Genomic DNA, 24,037 nt, shown 5'->3' with positions numbered 1-24,037 from the left:
CTGCAAGCTTTATTTAAAGAGACGTGGTATAACAGACAGGGTCGAACAATGGCAAACAGGTATATGGCGGGCAAAAACACAAGAATAGTCCTAGGGCTAGTGTAGATCACCGATCGGCAGACAGAATCACAGGGGCGAGACGAGAGGGAGAATGCTAAACAATACTCAGCAGAGAATGGTGGTTTGAGTGGATGTTATATAGTGAGTGAGGTGATAAGAAACAGCTGTGTGCAATGAGTGCAATCAGTGCAGCGTGCAAATCGTACAATGAATGATGGGATATGTAGTCCGGGGTGCTATGCAACAGTTTGTGTTGTGGAAAGGTGACCTCGGGTGGTGAATAAACGGAAGTCCATGGACCGAATTCGTGACATGTACATAGAAGACACACAAAAATGGAAATTGTAATCTTGTCGTGTAACTTACCCTCATGTCATTCCAAACTAATATGACAATTTTTATCCATGAAAAAAATTTTACTGAAAAAGGACACAAAAGCACCAAAAAAAATGGTCTATTCACTGCATTCCGAGACTTCTGAAGTCATACGATAGCCAATTTATACAATTTAGAACTCAATCTATCGATCTCAAGCTACCAGTTGACTGGATAAGATTTGGAATATAGTTCATTTAGACTTTTAAAAGCACTTTTATGGTGTTGTGTGTCCGTTTTGAAGTCTGAAAGTCAGTTAGGGCGTGATGAGGGTGAGTGAAATGACAATTCATTTTTGCATGAACTGTACTTTTAATGATCTGGACAGCAGAGTGTGTTGTTAGAAGGGAGAATGAAAATCCAGAGAGCATGTGTTGGTGGTTCACAGTCATAATACACAATTCAGCATGTGACAAAGATGGAAATAATGAAAAGAGGATATCACATAAAGAATGCTGCACAGAGACACAGTGAAAATAGCAAAAATAGAAGGCAAAAAGGAGGAAATCGAGGGATGGAGAGTAGCCGCTAGCTAGCCTTTCCTATCTGTGAATAATTCATTGGTGACGTTCCTCTGAGGCTCGGCCTCCAGGCGGCTCTTTCCCTCATTCAGAGCAGTGATGGGCTCCTCTCCCCTCCCTGATAGAGCTCCAACCTGAATAAAGAGCTTGATTCTCCCCCACTAAATTCAATAACACAGCCTGTGATCCTTCTGGAACCACAGCGCTGTATCTGTCGGTTCCCATTGATGTGGCTTTTGGCTCTCTCATTGCTAATGCAGCAGCCCCGCCTCTCGGATTTGGAACTTAGGAAATTATGTATACACTGCTTACTTGAATGAGCGTAAATAGCGTGCTTGTGTTCCTAGCGTGGTTTACTCTGTGTTGTCTTTTATCTTTCATTTTAATGCATCATGTGAGCAGATCCGTGAAGAGAACAATAGAGAAGAGGCGCTAAAATGGGCTTCAAGGCGTTTAGTGTTACAAAACCTAGTGAGCTGCCTACTTAGACTGCATTTTAAGGACTCATACTGTAAGTGCACTTGTTCCGATATCACATTTTGGCTAAGAATTAAGAGACCACATGACATGTATGGCGTGTGGATGTGATCCTAGTATGCAAAGCTCAGTTAAAAATGGTATCTAAGTATTACAAATCAATAAAAAGTATGTAGACAAATTAAAAAGGCACTATTATAACCAGTGCTTCTATATGCAGTGTATTTTTGTGTTTTATTAGATTTCCAGTTTTAGTTGAGCAAGATGCTGACACTTATGTACTATGCCATCTAGTGTATGAATTTGAGAAGTGTCATCTCAAAAGTCAAATTGAACACTTTACTTTTTTTTACCATTTCAAATAATTAGCTGTTTTCCAGTAAAAATTGTGAACATGATATGTTGCATTATTAACCACTACACATCAAAAATGATGTTACGGCTGATAACTGATAAATTGCCAGTTTTGGCAAAAATAAAATAAATTAATAAAGAAAACAAAGTCAGTAATATTTTTTTTTTGGAAGAAATTAATACTTTTAATCAGGAAGTATGCATTAAATTGTAAAAAAAAAAAAAAAAAAAAAAAAAAAGTGACAAATTAAGACATTTATGTAATAATAAATCTACAAAAAATTAATAATAATAATAATCAGCACAATGTTTTTCAACATTGATAATAATAAGAAATGTTTCTTGAGCACCAAATCAGCATATTAGAATGATTTCTGAAGGATCATGTGACACTAAAGACTGGAGTACTGATGCTGAAAATTCAGTTTTGCATCACAGAAATAAATTACATTTTAAAATATATTAACATAGAAAACAGTTATTCAAATTCTAAAAAACATTTCACAATATTTCTGTTTTTAATGATAATTATAATGCCACAAGTAAACTTAGACACCACAACATAGAACTGTACTCTTTTGATAGTTTTAACAGTAATATCTGCACATTAAACTGGAATAGCATTCAGATGTTACAGACATCAGTTTAAAAGTTTCTATAAACTGCTACTGAACCAAGAAAGTCTTGAGATCAGACATTAATTTGCACAAGTGTGTATGCATGGAGCCGCTCTATCTACTGCTTAAGGTGATGCCTGACGCTCCTATTGTGCTTCAGGTTAAAGACAGCAGAGAGAAAGACAGAAATACCCCCTCTGGATGCAGAAAAGGAAGGGCAAAGTGAGAGCATCAAGATTTCCCTTTGTTTACGTTCCCCCTCTCTCGTTCTTCTCTTTCCGCTCCCTTCTCTCCCCTGGGTGGTATAAGCGGAGAAGGATTGAGCTACGTCAAACTGAGTCCTCATGCCGAGATACCTACAGGCAGCAGGTCATCTATACTTTTTCAAGTGCTCTACATGTCCCAAATGACTTCTCAAGCAGACACACATACACAAACACACATAAGGCATGTGCATTCATGCACAAAGAGTCACGGTCCACTTCATCAGGCCCCTTGCAATGTTTCCTAACAGGGTTTTCATACCAGCCAGCATTGTACCGTGCAGAATAAAGAGGCACTTTCGCTAAGTTTCCTCTGAACAGATGCCTCCATTGTGTCGTTATGATTTTGATACTGTGGAAGGAGCGATATGACTCCCTTGTTTGTTATTTGGTCTTTGTGACGGCCGTTTCGATCTCCGCCGCATGTGTAATGGAACGAAGCAGATGGAGTCATCAAATCACTGTTGCCACTGTAGAAGGGCCGGAGAATATGTAAGGCCCCTTGGGACTGGAAGGAAGGAGACTTGTAATGTGCCTGATTTAAGCAACCATAACAAATCCTCCAGCAGTCAGCTGCACCTCAACCTGACGCGTGTGTCGAATGTCAACAGCTATCGGATGCTTGCCATTGTTTGAGAACCACCTTCGCTGGGACTCCAGGGGGATATGCAAATGACACAGACACGTTGGCAATGAAAATGTGCTTTATTATTTACCTGCCATCGTTAGGCTTAATTCAAACACAGCGTGCATGTAATATACATATCTGTATAGCATGTAGGGATAATTAAGCTGGTTTGAGTTTTACCTGACCCCAGTTGGACACTTTTCTTAGGGTAATTTTACATAAGACATGTTCTTGAGTTTTATATATATATATATATATATATATATATATATATACATACACCCACCCACGATTCAAATGCAATTTTTAAATAAAAGTATTTTAATTTCTTTAAAATAAGCTCATACATATACATAGAGTCAAGTACAATATATATTTTTACACCCACACTTTCAAGTCTATTCATCATTTGTAGCACGCAAGCCACCCAATAATCGCAATAAGCTTTGTTACTTTTTTTTAAAAACACGTCTCGGCCTTCTGTCAACTTTATGATAAAATACTACAAACTATAAATGTTTTTACGCTCTTAAATTTGTAGTGAGATAACTATATTGGCCTCAGTTCAAGCGGCTTGCGAATCAATATTTTCCTCTAATATTTGCAGCAACGAAATAAACATGAATAAATATTTGAATGCATGTTGGAAAACAAAATCAGAACCATTTAATACAAATGAATGTAGCAAAAAAATTAAAATAATTCAATGTATAAAAAATAAATAAATAGTTGGTTGTTTCACGACTAATCAACCATCATGACCCGTCCTCAACATCAACCTCAATAACCATGGAGGTACAATCTGTACTCTCGGAGAAACATGGAATAATTTAATAGACTGCAATGCTTGCATAATAAGTGAAGGTAGGCATTCCTGTCTGGCAGAGGCAAAGTTGACCGAAAGCGTGTGGATTTGCATCCAGCGTAATGAGCATTTTAGCTGCACTCCCTGGCAGAATCATGATGGCAAAAACCCCTCATAATTGCTTTTGCTGCAGGGAGCCTCATGACCTGTCATTTGATTGTCCATTATGGCTGTATTTTCCTGCACATTGAGTCAAATTGAATAAAAGGTGTCCAGGTCTGCGGTGGGGTGGGGGGTGTTAAATCCCGAAGGCCGTGCCGGGCCGTAATAGCTCTATCCCAGACACACACAGCAGGGCCACGTGAAGAACATAATGAGCATCAGGCACATGGGTGAGACCCACGGCGGGTTCACGGCCTAGCCGAATGGGCAGCAGTGAAGGGGAGCATAATGGGGCTGGGGTGCAGGCTTGATGGAGCCCAATCACTACCCAGCATTCCCTCCTATAGATTGGATATTTTCAGTCTGGATTCTCCCGACGCTTCTCTAAACATTGGCCAACCATTTGAACTGTTGCATTATTAAAGGAAGTGTACATGGAACCAATCAGATGCAAGAGTCACAGACCACAGTGCCAGTGTTATTGCAAAAATGTGTTTCATTTGGGTTTTGGTTTGTGTAGATTTAGGTCCATCTGCTGTGGCTTTATTGTTGTTGTTTCCCCACCACTGTGCTGCAGAAGCTCTAAGATACATTTTCGGTCCCACTTTATATTAAGTGGCCTGAACTACTATGTACTTACATCAAAAATAAGTACAATGTACTTATTGTGTTCATATTGTATTGCAAAACACTTTTGCTGCTATTGAGGTGGGATATGGGTAAGGTTAGGGACAGGTTTGGTGGTAAGGGTAGGTTTAAGGGTGGGTTAAGGTGTAAGGGATGGGTCAACAGTGTAATTATAAATGTAATTACAGAAATGAATTACAGATGTAATTACATGCAGATATTTTTCAAATATAAGTACAATGTAAAAACATGTATGTACACAATAAGTGCATTGTACTAAATGATTCATTTAATTGTAAGTACATACATAGTAGTTAAGGCCACTTAATATAAAGTGGGACCAAATTTTCTTCTCCAAACTGCATCAAAAACCCGAAAACCATGGAGCTGTAATTTATGAGGCAGCATTATGAGTGTTTATATGCGCAGGTAAATAAATTTAGAAAAAATTGTTTAATTTTGATTGTTGTCATTTTAAAATTGTTTATTTTTAATTTTATATTTCTATGATTTAATTACTAGCTTTTCATCGAACTCTCAAAAAAATGTAACGTTACATTTATTACAAAAAATTTAATACTTTTTATTTTTCTTTGAATTCTTATATCAATACGGTAATACAATATTATCCAATATTTAAATGAATATGATAAATGAGTTGGGTCAAAAGTAATCTAAAATGAATCCAAAAGTAGTCTGATTATATTACCTAAAATGTGTAATGTAATGGATTACATTACAAACTACATTTTTTGTCATGGAATTTGGAATCAGTAGCGGATTACAATTTTCAAGTAATCTACCCAGCTCTGCATAGAAAGCATATTAAATGCAAATAAAGTGTCTACTTTAGTGTCTTAAATAAATTTTGTGAAAATAAAATCCAAATATTTGTGAAATAATGTTCCATTATCATTCGGCATAACAGATATTTATGTAAAAATGAAACAATGTAGGCTATTCTGACCCATACGTGTTAAGATATACACAAGAAAAAGTGATCATACTAGATTTTATTATATTTTAAAAGATTAAAAACTCACAAATGGGTAAAACCTAGTGTTTTAAAAGATAGTGGCAAAGATTGGAAAACATTTTAAACTTGTCTTCTGTAAATGATGGTAAAAATGTATAGTGGTCATTATTTTTGTTCAGAATAAATAAAATTAGACAGGACATATTCTGTACAGAAAAAAAATGAAAGCTGTATTAAACTAACTGCATATATAGTGCAATTTGTTGTGAACCTCACAATTGAAATTCTGTGGCCAAAACTATCTGTTGTATATTAGCAAAGACGGCTTTACCTTTGGGATACGTTGAGATGTTCTCAAGGATGAACTGGACTTTCAGTCTCCACATTCTGGTTAAACAGACTCCTCGAAATTTGGTGCCAGTGGGGTTTCAGAAAGAGAGCAGTCCTCCACATACAACTCACATTTAGGTCTGGCTCCATGCTGATATGAAGCACTTCACTTCTCATGATCCATTCAGTTCCAAAAATATAAAGTCTATTGTGAATCTTCAGTTTCACTCAGAAATTGTTTAATTTTCAGATTTTTCCATGCCTGCAGAGGCCTTGTGTTTGGAGCTGGGACAAATTCTCTCTTTGTCCATGACAAAGTATTGATTTTCTGCTCAGGTGATTTTAATTAGGCATTTTTAATTAGTTTGCCCATTGTTTGTCCTTCATTCTGCAGTTCAGGCATTGGTCAGGACTGTATCATTCATACAGCCGGCCCACAGTCTTCTGACATAGGCTGTCTCCAGTTGATAAGAGCACAATCAATGCCTGTGACACTCCCTGCAATTAGCTTCCCTAATTAACCATTTGGCCAAGGAAATAGTCACTGCAGGGGGCTGATTTCCGGGGTTGAAAGAAACCAGAGGTGTTGAGTCACGAGTTTTACCATTTACAGTTTGAAACTGCCAAAAACTTGTTAATTTTGTTGAATGGAGAAGCACTATTTTTGTTAAATATATTGCTATGAAATGAATTAATCTCTTTGAGGAAGCCAGAAAATTAAAAGCCCTACTCAGACTCTGAATGAAGATTATGATTCAGTATGTTTTATAATGCTGCTGTTCTTTTTTGGTTTTGAATGTGCCATTGAGATTCACTGATAGGATGCATATCTGTGGTTTTAGAAACACGGTTTTTCCAGCCTATCTGCACCTGTTCCACACTATCAGAAGACATTGCAAGATGAGACTCATTGTGTTTATGCAATTAACAGCACCCTTGAGCATCTCCTGTCTGAACACGCATGCCTCCATCATTATCAATAACCATAAATAGCTCTTTCTGTGGAAACCTTGAGGGATGGGTGAGATAAGAAGCCACATTAGCCGTTCCCAACACGTAGGCACTATTCAACCTGCATTTTCCCATAGAACCGAAGGACTACAATAACAAAGGGCCTAAAATGGGAAAGAGATATACAGTAATGTAAAGAAGAAGCTTTCAACTTGAGGATTTGAAAAGGCCATGCACAGCAAGGATAAAATATAAAAAAAAATATCTGAAAAATTCTTGAAATAATGATAGGATATAACTAAGATATATGACACAGTTGAGAAGCTTGGGATTGGCAAGACTTTATTTTTATGGATTTAAAAGAAGTCCTTTATGCTCACCAAGGCTGCAGCTATTTTTGAAAAAATATTGAAATATTATTACAATTTAAAAAACAGTTTTTCGTTTGAAAATATTTTCAAATGTATTTTATTCGTGTGATGGCAAAGTGACATTTTCAGCAGTCTTCAGTGTCACATGATCCTTCAGAAATCATTCTAACATGATGGTTTGATGCACGAGAAACATTTATTTTTATTATCAACATTAAAAACAGCCGTGCTGCACAATATTGACAATAAGTATTGTAATTTTTCATGTTAATATGATATGATGGTTTTTAAGGGCTTTAACATTTCTTTTTTTTAAGATTTTGTGACTGGGTTGCCATTGGACATCCAATGTGAAATCTGCATTCTGAAGCAAAACCATTTAAATGACCACTGATGTATTGTCCACTATATATTCTCATCCGGTCATGCAAAAAAATTCCCATCACATACGAATGCACACATATCATGGGCAGCTATCCGTAAACAGGAGGTTAAATGTCTACAATTCAAGAACAGATTGATTGCCTGTCTCCTCTATGACGTGAATGAAGGCAGAAGCATAAATAAGAGTGACGGGCAGACGTGAATAGGCAAGCTGCTTGTGCTCCAAGGCCTGCGAACACTTCACACACACACACTCACGCAAGAGAAATGAATCTCATTTGCTGAAAAGAGGCTGATATTAATACCAAGGGGCAGACGGGCAGACGTGAATAGGCAAGCTGCTTGTGCTCCAAGGCCTGCGAACACTTCACACACACACACACACTCACGCAAGAGAAATGAATCTCATTTGCTGAAAAGAGGCTGATATTAATACCAAGGGGCACAGAAATATGCAGGGAATGGAGTTGTTTTAGCAGGGTGCTCCTTTGAACACGGCAAGGCTTTTTTTGTCTCTCTTCAAATGAACTTGAAGGAAACGTTTGAGTATTTTTAGGTCAAAGCATTTCCGCGGAGACCGCGTTTCTGGTTTTATTAATTCCAACGGTACGGTCCTTTGGATTTTAATGATATGTTCTGTTATTTTTTAAGTGATTTTTTTAGATACTTAATGAGAATACATTAGGTTACTTGCATAGCGGAACGTGTTTGTTGTCGCCATATGAGAACAAGCAAATATGCAATTAAATTCAGAGCGCGTATGCCTGTTGTGAATTTAGAAACAAGGGGACTGTAAACATATTTAGACAAGGTTTGAAGTTGCTTTTGCCATATTTTAGTTCTAGAATGCCTTGTTTCTTCACCATGAGCTTTATGATGGGTGATCTTATTACATTAGCTTAGCCAAGTGTTGGTCCACAAACGAGATTTAGGGCACTTATTAAACCAGAAATATATGCTCGCAAGATGAAAGCGGACCGATTTGACCTTGTCTGATATATTCTTTCATTTGTACTGGGTTCATCTGAGCTCTTCTTTGACCACTTCAGACCCAAAATTGCCTGCAGTCTCTGATCGGTTGTTAATAAAGCAGCATTCAGGCTCACACAGGAAGGTATCACACATGCAAGGAATAGCAACACTGTGCACAATCTATCATAGACATCCATTTTTGCACTGGGCTTTTGTTTGTTTGTTTGATGAAAGCATAAAAAAGAATGAAAAAAAGAGACTCAACCGAGACATGAAAAATTGGCTAGCCTGTCTACAGGGCCGTCTGACCTTGCTTTGTGATTTTAGAGGCATCAGTGTGCATTCAGCGGAGTTAAATTTAGTCATACTTGAGGCTGCGAGTCAGAATAAACTCTGAGGGTCTGTCCATTCTGTAGCAATACAGTGAATAGTTCACATTCACAAAGAAATTATTGAAATAACACAGATCCGTGCCATTTTTTATACTGAAACAAATGGCATAGAAAGGTAAATATTGATCGCATTGTAGTTTTTGTCTACAGGGCCGTCTGACCTTGCTTTGTGATTTTAGAGGCATCAGTGTGCATTCAGCGGAGTTAAATTTAGTCATACTTGAGGCTGCGAGTCAGAATAAACTCTGAGGGTCTGTCCATTCTGTAGCAATACAGTGAATAGTTCACATTCTCTCAAAGAAATTATTGAAATAACACAGAGCCGTGCCATTTTTTATACTGAAACAAATGGCATAGAAAGGTAAATATTGATCGCATTGTAGTTTTGGGCAGAGATGGGGTAAAATATGTTAGATATGCAGTGCTGGTATTCTTACAAAAATTCTCCATGGTAAGCATAGTTAAGTCAATTATTAGTAGTCCTTGTGAAGGCAAACGTCATTATTACTGTTGTTTACAATCATCATAACTTCCAGTTTGTGCTACGGACATTACTGATACCTTAAATCATGCAGCTTCTTACAGAGAGATTGCTATTACGTTACTGAGCAAAACAATCCCATTAATGTACATTTAAGGAGGGACGTACCATAGCCATATCTTGAGATTATAATAGCAAAATTATATAATAATAATATAACACTATTGTCGCGTGACCAACTCGAACAAAAGCGAAATCTGCATCTGGAGCTTTCCCAGCTTCACGCAAAATTCCTGATCATGCAGATATGAATTGATTGGATTCAGTTCGTGAAATTTTGCCGTAACTTTAAATGTGGACACACTTTTTTCTTGCAACCAGCTCAAACATAAGCTTCCGTTTCAGTTAACATTTTCAGCCTTACATGAAACTTTTGATTGTGCGAATGTGAAATTATTGGATTTTTCTCACAAAATTTTGCCGCAACTGTCTGTAAATATGGCCGCACCTTAAAGGGATTATAGTTCAATCTTTAATTAAAATTGTCATTAATTACTCACCCTCATGTCGTTCCAAACCCGTAAGACTTTCGTTCATCTTCAAAATTTAAAATAGTCCAAGTGACATCAGTGGTTCAACCACAATGTTATGAAGCTACGAGAATACTTTTTGTGCGCAATGAAAACAAAAATAACTTTATTCAACAATTTCTTCTCTTCTGTGTCAGACTTTGACGTGCGTTAACGACAGTACCATGACGCAAGATAAATGAAGGACTTACGGGTTTGGAACAACATGAGGATGAGTAATTAATGACAGAATTTAAATTTTTTTGTGTGAACTATCCCTTTAAGACACATTCATTGGTTAAAAAAACATGAGGGTGAGCACAGCCAAATGGAAAAGAGCACAGGGTCTTGTGAAGACTTTTTAAAAGTTGAACTTCTTGAATGCGTGAGATGCGACAGAACAGTCAAAGACTTGTCTAGTGCATGTCTACATAGAAAAACAATTAAAAGCAGTGCATTTGAACACAAAAACACCTTCTGTGGGAAACAACCCTTACAAGTCTTTACAGTGTTAAATCTAAGAAAACCTCAGTCCACGGTGAGCCTGTTGTCAAAGAACATCACATACTACAGCATCCAAACCACCTCGTCTGCTGCAGCGAGACAAAGTGCTGCACCTCACAGTTTTTCATCACTGCCATGTCACTCTACACTGGAACCACAGTGACGCCCGACGAGAGCTGACAGTGTTGCCAGACAATAGGGGCGTGGGTGCCTCTAAAGGATGTATCCAGCGTGCCAGAATCTGCCCCTTTTCTCGCCCCGCTGCATCCTCTCATCTGTGCAACGGATGCTTTTACTAGTGGAACAGAGTGACTTGAGAGCAGCTAGTCATTTATAATGCCCACATTGCATGTCTGGGGCCTCAGAGGCAAAGGATGTGGGCAGAACTGTACGGGTGCGTACTCAATGCCTGACCTCTATTTTCACAGAGCCATGCAGTGATAGACTGCTTAGCACTGCCTGCTGGGCTGCGTCTGCTTCCATTTCAGTTCAAACAAAGGATTTTTTGTGTATATATGTATGTATATAATACACATTATTTTAGAATACTCTAAGACATTAAAAATATTGATCACAAAGAAAACTATAAAACAAATATAGTACAAAATGGCTTTGTTTAGATTTTTTTCAATGTTTTAAAAGCCATTTTATGTTAATGGATTGTGCTGTAAACCTAAAAAAGGAATGCTGCTGTGCTGCCACCTACTGGCCGTATATGGTAAATGTAGAGGATTGGTGTTGTCATTTTAATGTTTGATTCTCTGTTTTAGGAGACTGCAGATTACTCTAATGTCCAAGAGCTGAAGTATTTAGACATGGTTATATGCGAGACTCTCAGACTCTACCCACCAGCGTTCAGGTACGACAGCTATTACTTCATAACCGGTTCAATCTAGGGCTGTAGTAGTCGAGTCCGGTCTTTTTTCTGTGAGGTAGCTCTGCTACTAAATTTATTTTTAAAAAAATGGCTATCCTTGTACAGCTATGATCAGCTGTTTCTCCGTCTTAGCTTAGCTTTCAATTTTGTTTCGGGAAAGGATGAAGCTGATTGGTTGATTCTTGTCACATGACCCGCGGTGCACTTGCTGTGTTTTGAAAAGTTTAGATGTTTCTAATTTAATTTTCTACCTGTTAGATTGTGTTTTATTAACGTCTACACCTACTTCCTTCTACAGCATTTATTAATATTAGCTAACTTTAATTTCAGCATTCACTAATGCATTATTCAAATGACAAGTTGTGTTTGTTAACATTAATGCAATCACATGCAAAGAACCACAAGCATGCAAGAATATTAATTACACTGTTACGGCTCTTACACATTTCTATGCTTTAATTACTTGGAAACACATCTATTAGAAATAAAGCAAAATGGTTTTGGGTGTTAGACTGCATTGCACTTTTTCCCCAGAGTGAATCTTGGGTTTTGTGTATATCGTCACAGGGTTGCACGGGATGTTGATCAAGACACTATGGTGAACGGCCAGCTTCTGCCTAAAGGATCATCTCTGGAAATACCTGCAGGTTACCTTCACTATAACCCAGAGCACTGGACCGAACCTGAGAAATTCATCCCGGAGAGGTAAACTGTCTTTCAGTCAGGTTTTTCAAAGCAGAACAGTTTCAGTAGATCATGATTCTAGTATGGTTATCATATGGTTAATAATTTTCTATGAGCTAGTCAAATTCAGTGATATACACTGCTCAAAAAAATTAAAGGAACACTTTGAAAACACATCAGATCTCAAATCTCATGCTGGATATCTATACTGATATGGACTGGGTAATGTGTTAGGAACGAAAAGATGCCACATCGTTTGATGGAAATGAAAATGATCAACCTACAGAGGGCTGAATTCAAAGACACCCCAAAAATCAAAACGAAAAAAATTATGCAGCAGGCTAGTCCATTTTGCTGAAATTTCATTGCAGCAACTCAAAATGGTACTCAGTAGTTTGCATGGTCCCCACGTGCTTGTATGCGTGCCTGACATTGTCGGGGCATGCTCGTAATGAGACAACGGATGGTGTCCTGGGGTATTTCCTCCCAGATCTGGACCAGGGCATCACTGAGCTCCTGGACAGTCTGAGGTGCAACCTGGCGGTGTCGGATGGACCGAAACATAATGTCCCAGAGGTTTCTATTGGATTTAGGTCAGGCGAGCGTGGGGGCCATTCAATGGTATCAATTCCTTCATCCTCCAGGAACTTCCTGCATACTTTTGCCACATGAGGCTGGGCATTGTCACTCCCTGTGCAACCTCTGTAGGGTCCAGGTATCGCCTCGTGCTACCAGTAGTGACACTGACCCTAGCCAAATGCAAAACTAGTGAAAAACAGTCAGAAAAGAGGAGTAGGGAAAAAAATGTCAGTGGCCTCCACCTGTAAAACCATTCCTGTTTTGGGGGTTGTTTCATTGTTGCCCATCTAGTGCTCCTGTTGTTCATTTCATTAACACAAAAGCAGCTGAAACTGATTAACAATCCCCTCTACTATTTAACTGACCAGATCAATATCCCAGGAGTTTAATTGACTTGATGCTATACTCTAAACTAAACTAAAGTGTTCCTTTAATTTTTTTTTAGCAGTGTATACTGTATGTGATACAGCAAATCAGCCTATTAGATTGATTTCTGAAGGATCATGTAAGACTGGAGTAATGGCTCCTGAAAATTCAGCTTTGGAATAAATTACATATTAAAATAGGAAACAGTTATTTTAAATTGTAATATTATTTCACAATATTACTTTTTTGGATGCATTTTAAATACATGTTATTTGATGATGAGCATAATGTTATCAAAAGCATTGAAAATATCATGCTGACCTTGAACTTTTGAATTCTGTGTATCTCAGAGAATATCTTCTAGTTATTTCAAATCTACTCTGTGGATGTTCTGTTGATATTTTTTAACAAGCTGTAGACAGATCTTTGTCCGTTTTGTTTGCATGCCTCCCGTGTGATATGCTCACAATGAACTTTGTCTCAGGTTCACTCCAGAAGCCAAGGCCAGCCGGCACCCGTTTGTGTATCTGCCGTTTGGAGCGGGGCCACGCAGCTGTGTGGGCATGAGATTGGCCCAGCTGGAGATTAAAATGGCTCTGCTTCACATATTCAGACGGTTTGACATGATGGCTTGCGAGGACACTGAGGTTTGTTAGTGTTACACTGAAAAACTGCAGCTGTAGTATGCATGAAGAGTCTGTTTTCCACATATGTGAAAGTTTCCTGAGATATGGTCTATATTTTCTATTTATGTCACACAGGTTCCTCTGGAGTCGCACACCACCCTCGGACCCAAGAATGGTATTTTGGTCAAAATCATCAATAGGGAGAATTTTGAGTCCTGAAATCTAAACTCTTATTCTAGAATCACCTGACGACTAAATCATATGCATCTGTGCTACTCATGAAGTCGCACACCACCCTCGGACCCAAGAATGGTATTTTGGTCAAAATCATCAATAGGGAGAATTTTGAGGATGAGTCCTGAAATCTAAACTCTTATTCTAGAATCACCTGACGACTAAATCATATGCATCTGTGCTACTCATTTAAATTAAATGCAATTCAACACTATTAATTTACAACTAAGGCACAGATGTACACAGAGCAATGCATCACACAGTACATAATGTGGATATTATTCTAGTGAACACTATCAGCCTTTACATTTCTCATCTCAGATCAGCAACATAAGAGTGATCATTACTTACTCATTACTGTCATTAGCATCAACAGCACATTTGCACATTTTGTTACTAAAGCCAATGAAATGTAAGTCCCTTAAATGTAAATACAACAAATTATATGGAAGAAAATTTTTGATTTAGATGTAAATGATTTGATAGAAGGAACTGGGATTGGACACGTCTTGCCTTATTGCCAGCGAGATATTTGAACTTCTGATGATTATGCTGTTATTTGACATATTTTACATTACATTAAGCCGCAATGAAGTTCCAGAATGATGTGATTTTTAAGGTTTGGGTGTACAGATTGTGCTGCAATGTGATTGTTTACTCAGGGTATGAACTGTATAAACTCTAAATGATTTGAAATCAAAAGTATTACTTAATAAATGGTCTATCAGTCAGAATATATGTAGTTATCTTCAATTATACATTTCATTTAATATCAAGCATCTTAGATTAACACATCAAAGGAATGTATAAATGTTATGATTTCTGGAGCTTTAAACCACAGAGCTTTTAGAGGTTTGATTAACAGAAGAACAACTCTTTGAGAGCTAGTCTTGGTAAATAAAAATCTAGCGTAGCGTTAGTTCTGACAGGTCACGTTAGTCAAGCTCGCATCAGCTGACTCTCAGCTGATCCCCATCAACCTATGGGAATACAACACCTTTCTAAGCATTCATATATAAGGTCCCTCAGTATTATCAGCAGTTTTCGCATTGCTCAATAGCTAATTACCCTCCTCCATCCCTAGCTCCTCCTCTGTCAGTCAGGATTCAGCCTTCTGATTCTCCTTTGAATCAGACTAATTCTAAAATGTGTACATAACATTATTGAACTTTAAAGATATCTGCAATACATTTATGTTGGTTCTGTTCTGTTTACCCTGGGGGAGGCGGGTTATCGCTGCTCTCCCTGCTCTCATCCATGCTAGGCTGCATGGATGCGCAGGGAGTTCTTGCCCAGAACAGAACCATACCGCCAATCCAAACTGTAATTTGCTAATTGTCAATCATCTTTGACGATAGTGGTCCTGACAGAACCAATTTACTGTAAAAAAAAAGGACAGTTCTTTCTTGGCCAGAAAAGCCTTGTCTTGTCACAAGATCCGTTTTCCAAGACTTCACTTCTCAGTTTAACCACTAGAGGTCACAGTGACTAGAGAATTTACAATATCTGTGATTTCCTGGTTAATGTCCTGCTTCCTTTTGCCTGTGTCTTAATCTGTGATATAGTGAATAGCTGTGCTGTACTTTGCATATCAGCCTTTTCTCAAAGGTCCAGGAATGTGACGGGTGAAAACGGTAAGCAAAAGTTCCAAGTCAAATACCAGCTGAAAGACTGATATGTATTTAAAGGGATAGTTCACCCAGAAACATTTATTTTTATATACTTAGCCCAAACACAAAAGGTGGATGTCTTTATGCAACATAGAACTGGTCCATACGACTATTACACTATATTTCAAGCTCTCAGAGTCTGAACGTAGATGATAACTTTTTGTGAAAAATAGACTGACCGATATTTAAGGTGTAGACATCCACCCTAGTTTTTCTTAGCAAATTCATGAGAGAAGTAGCCATTTTTGTTTTGTTGATTATTGTTTTTTATCGACTGATCTTATTATTATTATTGTAAAAAATAAAAGGTTTTTTTTTTTTTAATTGAAGTTGAAGTTTAACTCACTATTGACTTGATCCAACCTCACCTGTTTCTGTTAAAATAATTTATTTTCTTTTTTTTACAATAATGAAAATAATATGTTTGTAACAGTATCAGTACTTTAATTCCATCCACCTCATTCAACAACATGAATTACATAAAAATCGAAATGGGCATGAGTAATGCTCAGTATTCATACAACTGTAACTAAATCATTTACGTTTCATACTGTGTTTTTATCTAGTGCAATAAAATTGATTATTTATTGATTGATAGTTAGTGGTAAGCTTTTGGCTATACAATTGATTAGGAATTTCTTATAGCCAACAAGGAAATACAATCACTGCAGTTAATACATAAAGACCTCTACATAAAATCCTGCTATTTTGTATTTACCATTTTTACTACACAGTGGAGTGTCACGGAGGATTTATTAGTCAAATTAATTATGATAAAACACAGTTACCCATTACGTAATCCCTACAACTTTTACTTAAAAGAAGATGCCCAAGAGTTGTATATTTTGGTTATGTTCAGTGATGTTAACATAAATCGTCTGTGTAACAGGACTTTCAAGAAATATGTAGACAAGGATACCTTTACTATACAAATTAAGAGTATTCAATAATGTACTCAGGATAGATCTGGAATTTCTCAAACACAACAAAAATGGCTGGGTTAGTCTCACTGTCAACACAGCTGTCATAAAAGCTTTGAGTGTTGGGTTTCTGTGGAGGACAGACTAAAGTATTGTTACCCCTTGTGAAGTTTCCCACCAGCACCAGTGCCACGAACATCTTCTTGGTCTTGCCGTTCCTGGATTTTGCATATCTGTCAGAGTATGAAGCATCTCTGGCAAAATAGCTGCCTGTAAACAAACAAACAAAAAAAAACACATTAAAAAATGTCCAATGTTTGGGAAAGCATTCGAAAATAACTCTTTGATTATAGGCTACAAAACAAGAACTGTTATACATATATGTAAATACCTTTCCCATAAAGTGTCCCGTGACTTCCACAGATCCTCCAGTCAAAGTTTTGCTCACAAATTGCTGCTATGAGAGACTCATCTGTACCATGGAAAAGGTAACGCTGGTCAACTGCACTCCCTCCATTTCTCTTATTCATCTGTTCTTTTTGCCTAGGAAAAAACATGGTATAATGGATTAATCAGGTCAATAAATAGAGTGTACCATATTGAAAATACTACTAATAATTATCTGCTAAAAAATGACATTTATTAATAAGTATACATTATACAAAGTGTATTTATGTATCAAATGTATTTAAACCAGACTTATAAATACTACTATTAAAAAATACATTATTTTATGTTTGCATAATAAATACATTTTATATAATGTATTTATAATTAAATATAAATATTCATATTAAATGTTATTACATTCATAATAATGTCACAAAAAAGCAATTTTTTAAATTTACTTTCTCATCACACATAGTTAATGTGCTGAACTACATCTGTGTGATCTTGAGAAGAACTGACTTCATACACCCACCAGAATGGCTCAGAAAAGTCAAGTTAGTTCTGACAAAAGCTCTAGCATCATTTGTTTGAAGATCAAAAAGATACATAGTATAGCTGAAGTACTGTCTGTAATGGCCTTGTGCAAATAAACTTTCTTCCAGTAAAGTCATGCAGTTGTTGTTTTTCTAGTAGTGAAATATGAACAAACGTACCACTGAAAGACCCTCCAGAGAGAGAGGTTCTGCACTCTTTCAATGCTGTGAATGATGCTTCTGGGTAGTGTTCTACTAAACATTGAGCTCACCCTTTGGTATTCCTTGGAAGAGCTTTGTAGAGGAACAGTCTGAGGAGAGTCAGGAAACAAACTGGTTTAGTTTCAGAAATTCAGTACTGTTATGGTACAGATGACTTGGTATCTGATGCTTTCCAACAAGCGTATAAACTTTGTGATGTTCCTCATTTGTAAGTCGCTTTGGATAAACTGCTAAACAGTAAGAGTAGAAGTGTTGATCTTCATCTATAACCCTAAGTACAGTACAGAATTGATTTCCAAAGTGCTTAATAACTATTTGACCTCCCTGTACTCAGTGTCATTGGAATATGTACCTTGTAGGTGAAGTTATCAAGAGCTCCTTTGTCCCAGTAAGGTGGAACTTCCACAGAAGAAGATGCTGAGCTGTCTGGAGACTCACTTCTAATTAAAACACAATACACTAAAGTGCACTGAACAACTAATAAATCCTGTTTAATATGTGTGCATGTAATGGACAAATGGTACAGTATATCATACCCCTTGATTTTGCTCTTGACATCTTGGGCAGAAACAAAACGTGGTCTCCTTCTAATGTCTCTTTCAGTTTTGTACTTCAGATTTTGCTGGCACATCTCTGAAAATGATTCGCCATTATGTGCTTTTGTTTTTTTTTACATTGTTTTTTTCTATTTAGCTTCAATTTATTTTTATTTTAGTTTTAATAATAAAAAAAAAACTCAAATTATTTAGTTTAATGTTGCAAAAGCAACATTTCTAATGTTCATTTAAGTTTTTCATCTTCTATATCACGAAAGAAATAAAATTGTTTTAGTTAACAGTAATAACACTTAAGTACCTTTAAATTTGAGGATGTATTGATGGCTCTCTGAAGTGAATGAGATTTCCTTTTCATTGTCAGCCAGGTACTGTTTCTCAAGATCTTCTGAAGTGACTGACGCCACGAGTTTAGAATCTTCCTGAAACTAACAATAGAAATGTAGTTAAAAGCTAACTGATTTTGGTATAATATATTGACAAATAATTGCTATTCTACGTCATGTTAAATGTAACATCACAGATGATTTTTCAAACTCAGGTTCTAGAATTGCTTCTGAGAGGTATTATGTTGAAAATGTGTCACTGACCCCTTTGCCATACTCTGTCCAACCTCCTTTGTCATTCCTCCAGTACCAGATCCATTCAGTGGTCAGAATGAAGTGAGGGGGTTTAGTAACAGAAGACACTGTGGACAGCCGACGCACTTCTGACACTCCACATGTCATTGACATAAAGTTAACCACTACTTGGTGCCCTGTGCTGCTCTTAATAATACTGTAACATGGAGAACACAACAGGAGTGGAAAACGGCGTTAAAAAGGCAAGACAAGCCACTATAAAATTACTGGCCACTTCAGATACCCCTTAATAATAAAGTAACATTTTGCAAATAAAGATACGAATACAAAAAGTTTAAAATCATGTACACTCACATCACATCAATAACCTAATAAAAGCATTTTAATTTACATATTGAGATCACATGACCAGCTGAATACGACTATTTTTTTCCCAGTAACTGTTCCTCTTATTGGACACTTGCTATCACAGAATTGATTAATCACAGCTAACAGTATATTTCTGCAGTGGCATCGGTAACTGGGATGTGATGGAATGATAGATTTGCAATATGAATGCTATCTGAAAACCCATTAAAATACCACTGAGTATATATATATATATATATATGAGTATTTATACCACAAAATATTAGCTGGACTGCAGTACGCCTTCTCGAACTCCTCTTCATTTGCCAAGTCTCCCCACGTAATCCCATCCTTCTGTAATATCTGCCATTTATAGGGTAGATGGTGGTGAAAACGGGCACACTTGTCTAGAGGAACATAAATAATGGGATGGTAAAGAAAACACACTTAAACAAATATTTCTTGCTTAACTTAAAGGGGTTCTCAACCATTGTTGGTCGCATTTTTAGATACCATAGTTATTGTGCTTCCATGCCCTCCTGTAACAGAATTAAGCTGTGTTATTTTCGTACAATTGATATGCTATTGTAGTTTTATTCATATTTTGAATTTGATTCTATATTTTCACTTTAATTTGAATAAAAATGAATTATTTTATCTAATAATTTTAGCTGAAGTAAAATAAATGCACGTTTTATTTTATTTAATTTCAAGTCACATATTTTACATTGAAAATGGTAGCAGCTGTTTTGGGGCTCTCAATGATACTTCTTCATATTTACCACTTGTGAGTTCACCTTTCCATCCAGGTCCCATTTCAGCGTACATTTCAGATATATTTGGTAAGTTATTACTTTTGGGGAACATTTGCCTTCATTAGACAGAACAGTGAGCGAGGAGGACAGGAAGTAAGTAGAGAGAGGGGAACAGAATCAGGAAAAGACCTTCAAACTCAGGTTGACTGCTGTACCATATTTTAAAGCACTAGTGTATTTCATGTATTTTAAGCACAAAATAACCTGTATAATTTATATATAGACTATAAAACTATAAAATTAGGCTTACAGCATAGTTTGTTACTGTTGACTAATATCTTTTTTTTAAATACACCATACATGCATTTTCTATTATGAATCACAAGGTTGAGAACCTCTTGTTTGCGATTTGCATGAAGGATATGTGTTTATTCAATGACATCACCTTTGAAACTACATCCAGTGCGTATGAAAAAGAGACAGATTTCATTGTGATCCGCTTCTCTGATGGAGCTACTTGATTTGTGTCTGGTGCGTCCTTTCACTGCAGGTAGAGCTACTGAATGAAAAGAGAGGATAAAAACAAAACAAGCACAGCAGCGATCTACAGTTATTTTGTTCAGTGCAAAATAACGTGCTAAATTACAAAACAAACTGAATCAGTTCCTCTTTTTCTTTCATTCACCTGTCTTACTCTTCTTGAAAGCTGAAGAAGCAATCAGTAACTTGGTCTTGTAAAGCCTGTGGAGTTTTCGCATGTTTTCTGGACTGAGTCCTCGGGCGTTCAGGATTTTCTGAGCATTTGCATCGAAGCAGTGGGCCCTTTTGCAAGCTGCTCCAAACTTACAGTCGTCCTGCAGGAAGTGCAGGCAGATGTGCAGGTTGGTACAGGATGTCTTATATTTACAGCTGCCGTATTCGCCATTTCCCTTGTTGTAGTGGGAGCACACCTAGACAGTAGACACATCACAACGTCAGGAGTCACACATTGAGTATAATGTACAAATTACATTACACACTATAAGAAGGTTATTATATTAAAGGAATAGTTCACCCAAAAATACTTGGGTGAACCATTTCTTTAAAAATTCAAATAATTGACACAGGTTGCAGAAATGGTTAAACACACAAAAAGTCTGAGCAGCTTCTGCAAATACTTACCTTCTTATGCAGAGTGAGACATGCTTATGTGGGTGAAGAGTTAATGTTTATACAATCTAGATGTTTTAAAGTCAGCTTCAGAGTCTGACATGACTTTCCAAGAGTCATTGGAATGAATCATGAGATAACTAGCAAACCTGTTTAATAGATATTGACCTCTGGAAGTAACGAGGGGTCGTTCTGAAGCAGAAGTTGAAACAACTCTCCATGCGCAAGGCCATAAAGATCATGTTTCTCCAGGAGGTCAGAATTATGCGCTGATGTCAAGTCATGGGAATTTTTGCATTTTGTCCTACGAATGACAAATAATAAAAATTAAATAGATTTAATTGTATGTTCTATCATACACAGATCATAGAATCATCCATGTATCAAATGTAGAGTTTTTGTATAATTGTGTCATTTTCAACAAGCTGTAATTGTGTCCCACTAAGCAAACATTGTGTAAATATTAATTATTAACGGAGTACATTTAGTATGTACACTGTAATACAATTATTGCTGGCACCTATTCTGACTTTACTAGTTCTTAAACTAAATATTAGTACCTATTTATGAGACAAGTGTTGATGCTGGTAACATTTCTCATCATACTAGCTGCAAATGCCCTTTTGCTCATTATATGTAATAACTAATTAAATGGCTAGTCGAGTCATAGTTTAATTTAAAATCTTTCTAGTAAGACTAAAATGTTACTAGTAACACCCTAAGTACTAGCGTGTACTAAGAAAACTGGAATACATCCGAGTACATTTTTGAGTCGCTACAAGCTACTAAGTGAATAACTTAAAAGTATAAATATGCAGAAATTGTCTTTCTTTGTTTTTTTTTGGTGAAAAATGTATAAAAATATGCTCATTTTCATAAAAATATCCAGAATTTAATGTGAATAAAATAAAAATCACCAAAAAATTATTAAAAAAAACCTACATAAAAATTAGAAACAAAATTATAAAAATGGAGCAATATAAGCTTTCTCGACAAAAAATAAAATTAGTGTCATTTTTGGACTTCGGGTCATTTTGACCCATGAGGGACACTTTTGTTATAGGTGCGGGAGGGACGGATGAGGGTTAACTCAACGGGTCAGAGTTTTAAAATATTTTTTTTAAATCGAGTGTTGATCGTTATGGTATGAGACTTTGTTACATTTGTCACACTTAAACCGGAAACACATGAAAAAAAATTTAGTGAATTCGAGCAGTTTATGTGGGTGCTATAAAAAAAAGTATCATTTATGTGAAAAAAGGGTCATTTTGACCCGCCACTGGAAAAGCATGGAATTTATGAAAAAAATGCGGATTTTTAATTTTTTTTATTTTGTCACAATTGAACATGGAGCACACAAAAAATTTTTAGTCGATTCGAGGATTCTATGTGGGTGTAATAAAAGTATTATACCCACAAGTATTACCGGTACATTCATTTTGACCCGGTCATAGGAATGAATGGAATGTCCAGAAAAAAAACTGCATTTTTTAAATTTATTTGATTTTTTTTTTACTATATTAAATCTGACACAATTCAGAAAAGATGCATACCCAAACAAAGGGCTGAGACTGCAGAATGTCCCCAATGCACAAAAAACTCACATACCCACACACACTACCATTGAAAGACATTTCGATTTTTTTTTTTTTTACTTAACAGTTAAATTTGAGTGATGGGGTGGAGACCAATGAGTTTATATCATATTTATATTGTTACATTTATCTTTTATCTTTATTACATATTTATGAAACTGTATGAATATGCATGTGCTTGGATTAAAATTCAGTATCAATTAAACAATTTTTTTTTTTACAAAATATAGGTTTTTTTTATGTTTTGATATATATATATCTGAAAGCCTTGAGATATATCTGAAAGTTTAATGAAGCCTCAAGTTGGTGTAGTTTTAAAGATTTCACTTGTGACTCATTTAAGAATCTCCATAGGATTCAATAGGCCCCTCTAATGGCTGTAATCATCTGGTGGGGAAAAAGTCATTTGGCATCAGAGACAGGTCCTGATGGATCATCATGTTTAATGAATAAGTTACTAGTGAAACTGAAATAGTCACCAGCAACTAATGGAATACTAAAATTCAGTGACAAAATTGGCAATGTCATAACTAACAATGGTCGTCAGGTTGTCACTTGGAACAGTGGTAATATTCCACTAGTTAAAGTCGCTACTGAATCTCTTACTAGTAAACAAACAAATAAACAAGGCCTAGTACTAACACAAACACAAAAGCTAGATAGTTTTAAGGAATACATGTCAAAAAAAGTCTTCCAATACCTTATTGTCTTTAATTAAATGCTAAATGACAGTCTTCCATATTATTTATAACAACTGGCCTAAAATGGAACTCAAAGTTTACTTACCCAAATCTGCAATTTCCACACACAAAGTACCTGCACAGGTGTAGGTCTTCACACCCGGAACACTTGTCATGTTTACACAGTCGCAGTGAGGTTTTGGCTAAGATCAGACTGTCGCTATCTGGTATGGAGCTTCTGGGATTCGAGTCTTCATCCTGAACTATAACAAACCTCTGGTGATCATCGAGCACCTGAGAGAGAATCTGATCCGCCACCGTGATACTCTGCCGCAAATCCCGCTCGACTTTACCATAGTCCGTGCAGCCCTCATGTTTGCAGATAAAGGTGAATATGTGTCTAGAGACGATGTTCATTTTCGTAGATGCCGTCAACGACAGTAAGTCGTTTTCAC

At 36.6% G+C, this 24,037-nt stretch overlaps 2 protein-coding genes across 5 annotated transcripts in view; one reads left to right on the top strand and one right to left on the bottom strand.

Moving 5' to 3' along the window:
• Positions 1 to 16,466, top strand: part of LOC107559817 (thromboxane-A synthase-like) — a 26,144-nt gene extending 9,678 nt beyond the window's left edge. Inside the window, exons 5-11 of the mRNA XM_016243787.1 lie at positions 11,590 to 11,678; positions 12,264 to 12,401; positions 13,810 to 13,972; positions 14,087 to 14,099; positions 14,231 to 14,314; positions 14,817 to 14,821; positions 16,454 to 16,466. Of these exons, the coding sequence (XP_016099273.1) occupies positions 11,590 to 11,678; positions 12,264 to 12,401; positions 13,810 to 13,972; positions 14,087 to 14,099; positions 14,231 to 14,313 (486 nt within the window). The 3' untranslated portion in view covers position 14,314; positions 14,817 to 14,821; positions 16,454 to 16,466. The remainder of the gene's footprint in view (positions 1 to 11,589; positions 11,679 to 12,263; positions 12,402 to 13,809; positions 13,973 to 14,086; positions 14,100 to 14,230; positions 14,315 to 14,816; positions 14,822 to 16,453) is intronic.
• Positions 16,229 to 24,037, bottom strand: LOC107559816 (poly [ADP-ribose] polymerase 12). 4 transcript variants are annotated; one of them, XM_016243783.1, is made up of 12 exons: positions 23,689 to 24,037; positions 21,476 to 21,611; positions 20,844 to 21,108; positions 20,604 to 20,717; positions 19,678 to 19,810; positions 19,065 to 19,251; positions 18,776 to 18,902; positions 18,457 to 18,553; positions 18,273 to 18,360; positions 17,879 to 18,009; positions 17,167 to 17,318; positions 16,229 to 17,045 (listed from the first exon to the last, which is right to left on the bottom strand). In XM_016243783.1, the coding sequence occupies exons 1-12, from the start codon at positions 23,997 to 23,999 to the stop codon at positions 16,789 to 16,791; spliced, it is 1,998 nt and encodes a 665-aa protein (XP_016099269.1). In that variant the 5' UTR covers positions 24,000 to 24,037; the 3' UTR covers positions 16,229 to 16,788. The 4 variants fall into 4 exon arrangements, with proteins under 4 accessions (XP_016099269.1, XP_016099271.1, XP_016099270.1 ...); XM_016243785.1 differs by having other exon boundaries at positions 18,776 to 18,896; XM_016243784.1 differs by having other exon boundaries at positions 20,604 to 20,714.

This window comes from Sinocyclocheilus grahami, unplaced genomic scaffold, assembly GCF_001515645.1.
Source record: "Sinocyclocheilus grahami isolate Dianchi unplaced genomic scaffold, SAMN03320097.WGS_v1.1 scaffold700.1, whole genome shotgun sequence".
NCBI classification, from domain to species: domain Eukaryota; kingdom Metazoa; phylum Chordata; class Actinopteri; order Cypriniformes; family Cyprinidae; genus Sinocyclocheilus; species Sinocyclocheilus grahami.
This window is presented reverse-complemented; position numbering and strand designations above follow the sequence as displayed.